The following is a 12,829-nucleotide window of genomic DNA, read 5'->3' on the forward strand; positions in this document are numbered from 1 at the left end:
TGTGTGTGTGTGTGTGCGAGTATTGTGTGTGTGTGTGTATTTCAGGAATCTTCACGCTGACTCAGCTAAATTCACTCTCTTTTGTGTGTCATGTTAAAAACAAAGCCCCGCCCCCTCTGCTCAAACACAAAGGTGGTTATGGTTCTAGAATCCCTCGGCTCCATAAATCCGGCTCCACGCGGCTCTGGCGCTCCAGCGTCATCATGTCTCTCTCTCGTCACCGCTCGTCCTCTCTGAGACAGTCGTCCACTGAGCATACGCCCACAGCCTCTGGGGGGAGGTTCGGTTCTGCTGCTACCACTGGTAGCGTAGGTACCGCCTCCACCCGCGGTGTGTTTGTGGCTTCAGGCCTGCCGGTGGGTGGAGTCTCCAGTCTGGGCACACGGGTCTCCCGGCGTGCTCTGGGCATCAGCAGCGTGTTCCTGCAGGGAACGCGCAGCAGCACCACCCCGGTTCTGACCCGGATCAGAGACCAGGCTGTGGGTCATGGAACTGCCGTCGGACTGAACAGCTGCCTGATGGAGTACAGCGACAAAGTGAGGGCACTAGAGAGTCTGAACCAAGAGCTGCAGGACCAGATCCGACTGAGTCTGGATCACAAGACTGACAGAGCTACAACCTGGGGACAAATGAGGACAGAGTGGAAAGACATCTACCGACAGGTAAGACATGCAGGCAGATATCTGACCCACATCTGATCCACATCTGACCCTGATCTGACCCACATCTGATCCACATCTGACCCTGATCTGACCCACATCTGACCTGTTTCTGATCCACATCTGATCCACATCTGACCTGTTTCTGATCCACATCTGACCCTGTTCTGACTCACATCTGATCCACATCTGACCCGTATCTGACCCACATCTGACCTGTTTCTGATCCACATCTGACCCACATCTGACCTGTTTCTGATCCACATCTGACCTGTTTCTGATCCACATCTGACCCTGTTCTGACTCACATCTGACCCACATCTGATCCGTATCTGACCTGTTTCTGATCCACATCTGACCCACATCTGACCTGTTTCTGATCCACATCTGACCTGTTATTGATCCACATCTGACCCTGTTCTGACCCACATCTGACCTGTTTCTGATCCACATCTGACCTGTTTCTGATCCACATCTGACCCCGTTCTGACCTGTTTCTGATCCACATCTGACCCTGTTCTGACCCACATCTGATCCACATCTGACCCACATCTGACCTTGTTATGACCCACATCTGACCCGTATCTGACCCACATCTGATCCACATCTGACCCACATCTGACCTGTTTCTGACCCACATCTGACCTGTTTCTTACCCACATCTGACGTGTTTCGGACCCATATCTGACCTGTTTCTGACCCACAACTGATCCATATCTGATCAACACCTGACCTGTAACTGATCCACATCTGATCAACACCTGACCTGTAACTGATCCACATCTGATCCATATCTGATCCACATGTGACCTGTTTCTGATCCACAACTGATCAACATCTGATCAACACCTGACCCACAACTGATCCACATCTGATCAACACCTGACCCACAACTGATCCACATCGGATCCATATCTGATCCACATGTGATCTGTTTCTGACCCACATCTGACCTGTATCTGACCCACATCCAACCCATATCTGACCCCCATCTGATCAACACTTGACCTGTTTCTGATCCACATCTGACCTGTATCTGACCCACATCTGATGTGTTGTTGTTTACTTCTTGTTTACTTTGATTCCCTCAAACATATTTACTCTTTTACTTATTTCCAAAAGTTGTAAAAATAAAACAGTACTTTTGCTGCCCCCTGCTGGCTGCAGCTCACATCTCTAATTTCCTGCAGGTCAGTGAAGCCATCCTGAAGAACGCCCATCTGATGATGCAGTCAGAGAACGTCCAGGCCACTGCCGAGGACTTTAAAGAGAGGTCAGAGGTCACACACACACACACACACACACACACACACACACATACACACACCCCGGGGGTCACATGTTCTTGGTCGTGCAGGTACGAGAACGAACAGCCGTTCAGGAAGGAGGTGGAGGAGGAGATTAGCTCTCTGTACAAGGTCATTGATGACGCCAACCTGATGAAGGAGGAGCTCCAGGAGCAGATGGAGAACATGAGGGAGGAGCTACGCCAACAGGAGCAAAACCACGAGCAGGTGACACACACACCCACACAAAGTTCTTTTTATATCTTAGTGAGGACACATTATAGACATAATTCACTCACATTAACCTTAACCATCATTACTAACTGACTAACTCCAACCTAATCCTAACCCTAAAACCAGGTCTAAACCCTGAACTTTACCTTACACAGGACTTTTTTACTCTGCATGTTTAATGTTAGCTTGTATTCATCATGTTTGTCCTGTCCATGCGGTGAAATGACAATAAAGTTGACTTTGACTTTTAAAAAAAAACAAAAACTCACAAAGATATGAACATGTGAGCTGCACCGTACGTACCACCACTTCCTGTCTGTGTGTCCAGGATGTTCGTGTCCTCTACAGTCAGATGTCGGGACATGAGGTGGACCAACCTGACGCTCTCATCACGACCAGTCTGGACCAGATCCTGGTTCACATCCGGAACCACTGGGAGAAGATGACAGAACGTCAGCGAACCGAGACCAGAGACTACCAGCTGTGTCAGGTGAGGTGGCATGTCCTTGTCCAGGTGTCTGTACAGCATCTTCAGGCATCCTGACGTGTGTGTATGTAGGAGGCGGAGTCAGTGAGCAGCAGACTCAGTCCTGTGGAGCAGCAGCTGGAGACGTTGAAGGCTGAATGTCATGACACTGGCTGTAAGATCCAGAGTCTGCAGGCGGAGACTGAGTCCGTCAGAGCGCTGGTGAGACCCAAACATAATCACATGATCACATGATCACACAATCAACTGACTTCCTCTGGAGACACTTAACGTCTGTCTACCTGCAGAAACGTGGCCTGGAGAACTCGCTCAGTGACGCTCGCCACTGGCACGATATGGAGCTGCAGAACCTGGGCTCAGTGGTGGCCAAGCTGGAGGTGGAGCTTGCTGACGTGCACGGAGAGATCGAACAGCAGCGCCGCGACTATGACACGTTGCTAAACAACAAGCAACATCTGGAGCAAGCCATCGGGATTTACCACAACATAATGGATGGGGAGGAGAACCGCTTCCATGAGGCGCCGTGAGTTACTGCAGGAGAACGCTACAGACTGCGCTTAAGACGTCAACAACACTACACACAATGCTACAGACGTCAACAATGCTACAGACCACGCTACAGACGTCAACAATGCTACAGACCACGCTACATATGTCAACAATGCTACAGACCACGCTACAGATGTCAACAACGCTACAGACCACACTACAGACGTCAACAGCGCTACACACCGCGCTACAGACCACGCTGCAGACATCAAAAACGCTACAGATGTCAACAGCGCTACACACCGCGCTACAGACCACGCTGCAGACATCAAAAACGCTACAGATGTCAACAGCGCTACACACCGCGCTACAGACTACGTTACAGATGTCAACAACGCTACACACCGAGCTACAGGCGTCAACAATGCTACAGACCCTGCTACAGACCCTGCTACAGACGTCAACAACGCTACACACCACGCCACATAAGTCAACAACGCTACAGACCACGCTACATATGTCAACAACGCTACAGACCACCCTACAGACTGCGCTACAGACGTCAACAATGCTACAGACGTCAACAGCGCTACAGACCGCGCTACAGACGTCAACAACACTACACACCACGCTACAGACGTCAACAACGCTGCAGACCGCACTACAGACGTCAACAACACTACACACCACGCTACAGACGTCAACAACACTACACACCACGCTACAGACGTCAACAACGCTACAGACATCAACAACGCTACAAACCACGCTACAGACGTCAACAACGCTATAGACGTCAACACCGCTACAGACCGCGCTACAGACGTCAACAACACTACACACCACGCTACAGACGTCAACAACGCTACAAACATCAACAACGCTACAAACCACGCTACAGACGTCAACAACGCTATAGACGTCAACACCGCTACAGACCGCGCTACAGACGTCAACAACACTACACACCACGCTACAGACGTGAACAACGCTGCAGACCGCACTACAGACGTCAACAACACTACACACCACGCTACAGACGTCAACAACGCTACAAACATCAACAACGCTACAAACCACGCTACAGACGTCAACAACGCTACAGACCATGCTACAGACGTCAACAACGCTATAGACGTCAACAACGGTACAGACCATGCTACAGACGTCAACAATGTTAAAGATGACGCTTCATACCATGCTACGGACATCAACAACGCTACAGACCCTGCTACAGACAACGCTGCAGACTTCAACAACGCTACAGACCACGCTACAGACGTCAACAACACTACACACCACGCTACAGACGTCAACAACGCTACACACCGCGCTACAGACGTCAACAACGCTACAGACGTCAACAATGCTGCAGACCATGCTACAGACGTCAACAACGCTATAGACCACGCCACATAAGTCAACAACGCTACAGACCACGCTACATATGTCAACAACGCTACAGACCACCCTACAGACTGCGCTACAGACGTCAACAATGCTACAGACGTCAACAGCGCTACAGACCGCGCTACAGACGTCAACAACACTACACACCACGCTACAGACGTCAACAACGCTGCAGACCGCACTACAGACGTCAACAACACTACACACCACGCTACAGACGTCAACAACACTACACACCACGCTACAGACGTCAACAACGCTACAGACATCAACAACGCTACAAACCACGCTACAGACGTCAACAACGCTATAGACGTCAACACCGCTACAGACCGCGCTACAGACGTCAACAACACTACACACCACGCTACAGACGTCAACAACGCTGCAGACCGCACTACAGACGTCAACAACACTACACACCACGCTACAGACGTCAACAACGCTACAAACATCAACAACGCTACAAACCACGCTACAGACGTCAACAACGCTACACACCGCGCTACAGACGTCAACAACACTACACACCACGCTACAGACGTCAACAACGCTGCAGACCGCACTACAGACGTCAACAACGCTACAAACATCAACAACGCTACAAACCACGCTACAGACGTCAACAACGCTACAAACCACGCTACAGACGTCAACAACGCTACAGACGTCAACAACGCTACACACCGCGCTACAGACGTCAACAACACTACACACCACGCTACAGACGTCAACAACGCTGCAGACCGCACTACAGACGTCAACAACGCTACAGACCATGCTACAGACGTCAACAACGCTATAGACGTCAACAACGGTACAGACCATGCTACAGACGTCAACAATGTTAAAGATGACGCTTCATACCATGCTACGGACATCAACAACGCTACAGACCCTGCTACAGACAACGCTGCAGACTTCAACAACGCTACAGACGTCAACAACACTACACACCACGCTACAGACGTCAACAACGCTACACACCGCGCTACAGACGTCAACAACGCTACAGACGTCAACAATGCTGCAGACCACGCTACAGACGTCAACAACACTACAGACGTCAACAATGCTACAGACCATGCTACAGATGTCAACAACACTACACACCACGCTACAGACGTCAACAACGCTACACACCGCGCTACAGACGTCAACAACGCTACACACCGCGCTACAGACGTCAACAACGCTACAGACCACTCTACAGATGTCAACGCTACAGACTGTGCTACAGATGTCAACAGTGCTACAGACCACGCTACAGATGTCAACAACGCTACAGACCGCGCTACAGATGTCAAAAACGCTACACACCGCGCTACAGACGCCAACAACGCTACAGACCACAGTACAGGCAACGCTTTAGACCATGCTACAAACGTCAACAACAGTACAGACCACGCTACAAACGTCAACAACACTACAGACCATGCTACTGACATCAACAATGCTAAAGATGACGCTACAGACAATGCTACAGATGTCAACGGCGCTACAGACGTCAACAGCGCTACAGATAATGCTTCAGACGACACTAGACATCAGCGATGCTACAGACAACGCTGCAGACGTCAACAACGCTACAGACAATGCTACAGACGTCGACATGAAAGACTGACATCACAGTGTTTTTACCTGTACAGGTGTTCATGACGATGAAGTGGCTCCAGACTTTAGGACTGATGCTTCACCTGAGGTGGTCACATGACTGTGATTGTGTTGCTGCTGTTTAAATATTCAATAAAGTTAACGGTGCACTGCAAACTGAGTCTTGTATAAATAAAGTTTAACACATGGTCAAAGTGTCACTGATGTGACCTGATGACCTCACTGTGACCTCTGATGACCTCACTGTGACCTCTGATGACCTCACTGTGACCTGATGAACTCACTGTGACCTCTGATGACCTCACTGTGACCTCTGATGACCTCCCTAATGTGTATTTTAGTTCCAGACTTAAGTTGAATGTTTCATGTTAAATCTTTATTTATGTTGTTATGAAATAAATAATCTTGGGGTTTTACATCATCACAGCAGCTGAATTCACTGGCATCACTTCCTGTCTAGAGAGGTTACCATGGTAACTGTCTCTGTGTCTCTGAATGAATCGTAAAAACAGAAACTTTCTCTATGACGAACAACTCACATGTGATGTCATTGTCCCCCCCAGTGTCTCCTGCAGCACCATCATCAGGACACGTTAGGCTGTGATAAGCTCTGCAGCCTGCTGGGGGCGCTGACAGGACCAGATGTCACAAATGTCCGTTAATCAATCACTCAATCGATCACACTCTTTGATTACAGATTAGAAACAAAAGTCCAGTGAACGTGGTCCCAGAAAAAGGATGTGAGTCGTCATCCTGTTCAGTAAGCAGCTTTGTTTGCAGAGGAACTAACTCCCTATTGGTCGTTTCAATCAAGTATAAAATTAACATAAATGCTAGAAGCACAATGCTAACAGCAGCTAGCCTTTTATGGCTAAGCCTACATTTTTTACCCATAATCCCACAGGCCTGACATCAGCATGTGAGCCTGAGTCGGACCACCGTACCGAATAAGCTCAGTGAGCACCACCAGAGGGTGCTGCCTCCCCACACATGGTGCAACCAATGGGTCCTCTGATTGAATGGTTTATGCGGGCTGCAGCGGGATGCAGCCAACCCCGACTCCGCCCTCATGGCTGACCATGGGAGCCATGAACGTCCATCTGTTGGTGTCGGTGTTGTACATTTCCACGGAGCTGAGATTGGACTGTCCATCGTATCCGCCCACTGCATAAAGACGACCCGATGTGGACACCAGCGACACCCTGCTGCGCCGCGTGTTCATGGCCACCAGGAGGCTCCACTGCCCCGAGGCTGAGCTGAACACCTCGGCACCGCTCAGGAAGCCGGACCCGTCATAACCTCCCGCCACGTACATGTGACTGCCAAGAAACGCGGCACCATGACGACAGCGCTTGTTCAGCATCGCTGCCGCGGGGTGCCAACGGTTGGTGTGATGGTTGTAGTACTCCACCTGTCCAGAGGGGGTGGTGTGATTAGTCACAGTGATCAGTCAATGTGTTGAATATGATTTACTGATACAAGATCAAACCGACCGTGTTGAAGATCTGTAAACCATCATGGCCGCCCGACACAAAGATGCGTCCATCAAACACCGTCACACCTGCGGCGCTGCGGCTCGCACTCATCTCTGTCACCACTGTCCACCTGTAAGCAATCACATGTCCACCTGTAATCAATCACATGTCCACCTGTGAGCAATCACATTTCCACACCTGTACGCAATCACATGTCCACACCTGTAAACAATCACATGTCCACCTGTAAGCAATGACATGTTGACCTGTAAACAATCACATTTCCACACCTGTAAGCAATCACATGTCCACCTGTAAACAATCGCATTGCCACACCTGTAAGCAATCACATGTCCACACCTGTAAACACTCGTGTCCACACCTGTAAACAATCACATGTCCACACCTGTAAACAATCACATGTCCACCTGTAAGCAATCACATGTCCACCTGCAAACAATCACATGTCCACACCTGTAAACAATCACATGTCCACCTGTAAACAATCACGTGTCCACCTGTAAACAATCACATGTCCACCTGTAATCAATCACGTGTCCACCTGTAATCAATCACGTGTCCACCTGTAAGCAATCACATGTCCACACCTGTAAACAATCACATGTCCACACCTGTAAGCAATCACATGTCCACCTGTAAACGATCACATGTCCACCTGTAAACAATCACGTGTCCACCTGTAAACAATCACGTGTCCACCTGTAAACAATCACATGTCTACCTGTAATCAATAACATGTCCACCTGCAAGCAATCACATGTCCACACCTGTAAACAATCACATGTCCACACCTGTAAACAATCACATGTCCACCTGTAAGCAATCACATGTCCACCTGCAAACAATCACATGTCCACACCTGTAAACAATCACATGTCCACCTGTAAACAATCACGTGTCCACCTGTAAACAATCACATGTCCACCTGTAATCAATCACGTGTCCACCTGTAAGCAATCACATGTCCACACCTGTAAACAATCACATGTCCACACCTGTAAGCAATCACATGTCCACCTGTAAACGATCACATGTCCACCTGTAAACAATCACATGTCCACACACAGATGTCTCACCTGTCACTCTCTGGAGAATAACACTCCACTGAGTTCAGAGAGGACTTCCCATCGTAGCCGCCACAGACGTAGATATGTCCATCAACAACGACAGTTCCCATGGCGCTGTGGATGACATCATATGAATATTTGTTTTACATTGATCAGTGTTATTGATCAGTGTTATCGATGAGCTTCAATCTTACCTGCGTTGGCTGTTCATACTTGATACCCGCGTCCAGCTGTCTGTCTCTGGATTGTAGACCTCCACTGTGCTCAAACGTGACTGGCCGTCATACCCACCAATAGCGTACAGCAGCCCATTAACTACAGCCACGCCCACTCTGCTGCGAGCTGTCCTCATTGGCTGACAGCGTTCCCAAATGTTCCCAATTGGATCCAACACTTCGACCACATTTAACGAGTCACCTGTAGAAGAAAAAACACTGTCACGCTCTGTGATGTCACCACTGTGTTGCACAGGTAAGCGCTGCAGCGTACCTGAGCTGTTGAGTCCGCCCACCGCGTAGATGAGTCCAGAGATGGATGTGCAGCACCTCTGTCTGGTTTTGAAGGTGGGCAGGTGAGGACGGCGCTCTGGCATCAGGTGGAAGTCTTTGGCTTCGTCCACTAGATCTCTGATTGGTCGAAGGACGTGAGACTTAATTAGCATAAACACACAAACAACAACCATATATCCTCACTCGCCACCAAAGGTCCGCCAAGGTCACGCTGACGGACAGGGTCACCTGCATCTGTGGCAGCAGCGCACAAGTTCGTCCTGCTGGACGCGATCTGACAGGAACTGAGGACGACACAGAGGGAGGCGGATCTTTGACAGAAGCTCCGGCAGCAGAGACTCACGCCGCACGCGCTCATGATGTACCCACGCCAGCACCGCCTCAAACACCTGCACAGGTAACATGTGTTAGGCCCCACCCCTTCAACACCTGCACAGGTAACACCGGTTAGACCCCGTCCCTTCAACACCTGCAAAGGTAACATCGGTTAGACCCCGCCCCTTCAACACCTACACAGGTGACATGTGTAAGGCCCCGCCCCTTTAACACCGGCACAGATTACACAGGTTAGGCCACACCCCTTCAACAACTGTTGTAATGTGCTAGGCCCCTCCTCTCTAGGGAGTGGTCTAACCTGTTCCTCAGTTTCCACGTTAAGCTCGTCGCAGCCGACCAGCTCCAGAACTTCCTCCGTCCTCAGACCCAGAAATTCTTCAGAGAGAGAAACATCGACAAAGTGCTGGTGCAGGAAGGTGCTCGCAGAGTCGTAGAGCGTCGTACACATCATGGTCTCTGCGAACTGACGCACGCCGAGACAGTTCTTGGGATGTAACCTGATAGCAGACGGGTCACACACGAAAATCAAGTCACATGTCATGATCGGAGTGTGTGTGTGAGTGGAGGGGTGGAGCTCAGGGACTCACCTGTCCTGCAGGAAGGAGCAGCAGGCGTCTTTAACATTCTGTAGCTGCAGGAAACTCGAGCCAATCAGAAGAGACTGAACGTTCTGCTGGTCGATGGCAACATGGCCGCTGTACGCAAAGTTTATCAGAGCCTCCAGGGCACTGTGGGCGGAGACATGTGACCTTTACTGGTTGTACTGGTGTCATCTAACTGGTTAGACTGTGTTATACTGTGTTAAACTGGTGTTAAACTGTGTTATACTGGTGTTAAACTGTGTTATACTGGTGTTAAACTGTGTTATACTGGTGTTAAACTGTGTTAAACTGTGATATACTGGTGTTAAACTGTGATATACTATGTTATACTGTGTTATACTGGTGTTAAACTGTGATATACTATGTTATACTGTGTTATTCTGGTGTTAAACTGTTATACTGGTGTTAAACTGTGTTATACTGTGTTATACTGGTGTTAAACTGTGATATACTATGTTATACTGTGTTATACTGGTGTTAAACTGTGATATACTATGTTATACTGTGTTATACTGGTGTTAAACTGTGATATACTATGTTATACTGTGATATACTATGTTATACTGGTGTTAAACTGTTATACTGGTGTTAAACTGTGTTATACTGTGTTATACTGGTGTTAAACTGTGATATACTATGTTATACTGTGATATAATATGTTATACTGTGTTATACTGGTGTTAAACTGTGTTATACTGTGTTATACTGGTGTTAAACTGTGATATACTATGTTATACTGTGTTATACTGGTGTTGAACTGTGATATACTATGTTATACTGTGTTATTCTGGTGTTAAACTGTGTTATTCTGGTGTTAAACTGTGTTATACTGGTGTTAAACTGTGTTATACTGGTGTTAAACTGTGTTAAACTGTGTTATACTGGTGTTAAACTGTGTTATACTGGTGTTAAACTGTGTTATACTGTGTTATACTGGTGTTATACTGTGTTATTCTGGTGTTAAACTGTGTTATACTGTGTTATACTGGTGTTAAACTGTGTTATACTATGTTATACTGTGTTATTCTGGTGTTAAACTGTTATACTGGTGTTAAACTGTGTTATACTGGTGTTAAACTGTGTTATACTGGTGTTAAACTGTGTTAAACTGTGTTATTCTGGTGTTAAACTGTGTTATACTGTGTTATACTGGTGTTAAACTGTGTTATACTGTGTTATTCTGGTGTTAAACTGTGTTATACGGGTGTTAAACTGTGTTATACTGTGTTATATTGTGTTATTCTGGTGTTAAACTGTGTTATACTGGTGTTATACTGTGTTATTCTGGTGTTAAACAGTGTTAACCTGTGTTATACTGGTGTTAAACTGTGTTATACTGGTGTTAAACTGTGTTATACTGGTATCATCTAACTGGTTAGACTGTGTTATACTGGTGTCATCTAACTGGTTAGACTGTGTTATACTGTGTTAAACTGTGTTATACTGGTGTTAAACTGTGTTATACTGGTGTTAAACTGGTGTTAAACTGTGTTATACTGGTGTTTAACTGTTATACTGGTGTTAAACTGTGTTATACAGTGTTAAACTGTGTTATACTGTGTTATACTGGTGTTAAACTGTGTTATACTGGTGTTTAACTGTTATACTGGAGTTATACTGTGTTATACTGTGCTCTCTGATTGGTTACCTGGGGTTAGGGTTATATCATGTGTGCTGCTCTCTAATTAGTTACCTGGGGTTAGGGTTATGTCATGTGTGCTGCTCTCTGATTGGTTACCTGGGGTCCATCCCCTGCATCAGGATCTCATCTTGTTTACACTCCACCATGTCATTGGTAAACATGGCGTGAAAGTACGGGATGGAGGCGGCAAGCACGATGCGGTGAGCGCTGAACTTGTGATCACCGACCTGCAGAGGGCGTCGACATGTTAGTAACCACCTGTGAATGTGACGTCACATTCGTCACCTGTCACCCGTTAATCCTGGGTTGTTAAGAGGTTGAAATAGAGTGACACCAGACAGACAATCAGCTGATTGTTCTCGTGCAGGTCAAAGGAAACTAACCGCCTTTCACGTCACCAGGTGCTCAGATTGTTGTTAGCCTCGTTAGCTCCTCTTGACTGGTTGTTACAGGTTGTTAGCCGTTAGCCAGCGGCTAACGGCTAACAACCTATAAACATCACCATCAACACCGCTTCTCTTACCTTAAGTGTGACGTCACAAAGCTTCCCCTGACGTCGGATCTCCTCCATGACGACATAGCCTCGTGCCGGCAGGTCGTGCACTGAGAAATGAACCAAATCCTCGAGCTCTTCGCAGAGAACGTCTCCCATCGTCAGCACGAGCGGCGGAGTTCAGCCGTGACGTCACAGCCGCCGGCGGAAGCGCGGGCGGTCTCGGGATTTCAGAATAAAATAGTTGGACTGTTGTCGTTTATTATTTGTGTTGCTGTTGTGTAACATGCGTAACACGTGGAGGTGCGGGGCGACCATCATAAACCTTCACAATAAAAGTCTTTTACATGAACCTGTCATTGATCTGATGTCCTCATGACCGACATGACGTCAGACAAAACAATGTTAAACATGAATCATTGTTCATGTTTTTATGTTAATGATCATTAGTGCTATGTTGAGGTTTATTAAATGATTCATTGGACAGAAATAAATAAGAGAATAA

At 47.7% G+C, this 12,829-nt stretch overlaps 2 protein-coding genes across 2 annotated transcripts; one reads left to right on the forward strand and one right to left on the reverse strand.

The window, feature by feature from the left end:
* Window positions 1-203: 203 nt before the first annotated feature.
* On the forward strand, window positions 204-5,989 carry bfsp2 (beaded filament structural protein 2, phakinin). The gene is made up of 6 exons (XM_058630450.1): window positions 204-662; window positions 1,850-1,932; window positions 2,017-2,173; window positions 2,508-2,669; window positions 2,739-2,867; window positions 2,954-5,989. Exons 1-6 carry the CDS (start codon window positions 204-206, stop codon window positions 3,191-3,193), a joined length of 1,230 nt encoding a protein of 409 aa, XP_058486433.1. The 3' UTR covers window positions 3,194-5,989.
* A 544-nt stretch (window positions 5,990-6,533) lies between these two features.
* Window positions 6,534-12,503, reverse strand: klhl18 (kelch-like family member 18). Its single transcript, XM_058626417.1, has 10 exons — window positions 12,355-12,503; window positions 11,928-12,058; window positions 10,175-10,315; window positions 9,886-10,084; window positions 9,480-9,640; window positions 9,232-9,368; window positions 8,937-9,159; window positions 8,752-8,856; window positions 7,673-7,784; window positions 6,534-7,590 (listed from the first exon to the last, which is right to left on the reverse strand). Exons 1-10 carry the CDS (start codon window positions 12,481-12,483, stop codon window positions 7,204-7,206), a joined length of 1,725 nt encoding a protein of 574 aa, XP_058482400.1. The 5' UTR covers window positions 12,484-12,503; the 3' UTR covers window positions 6,534-7,203.
* Window positions 12,504-12,829: the final 326 nt, after the last annotated feature.

Source organism: Solea solea, chromosome 1, assembly GCF_958295425.1.
Source record: "Solea solea chromosome 1, fSolSol10.1, whole genome shotgun sequence".
NCBI classification, from domain to species: domain Eukaryota; kingdom Metazoa; phylum Chordata; class Actinopteri; order Pleuronectiformes; family Soleidae; genus Solea; species Solea solea.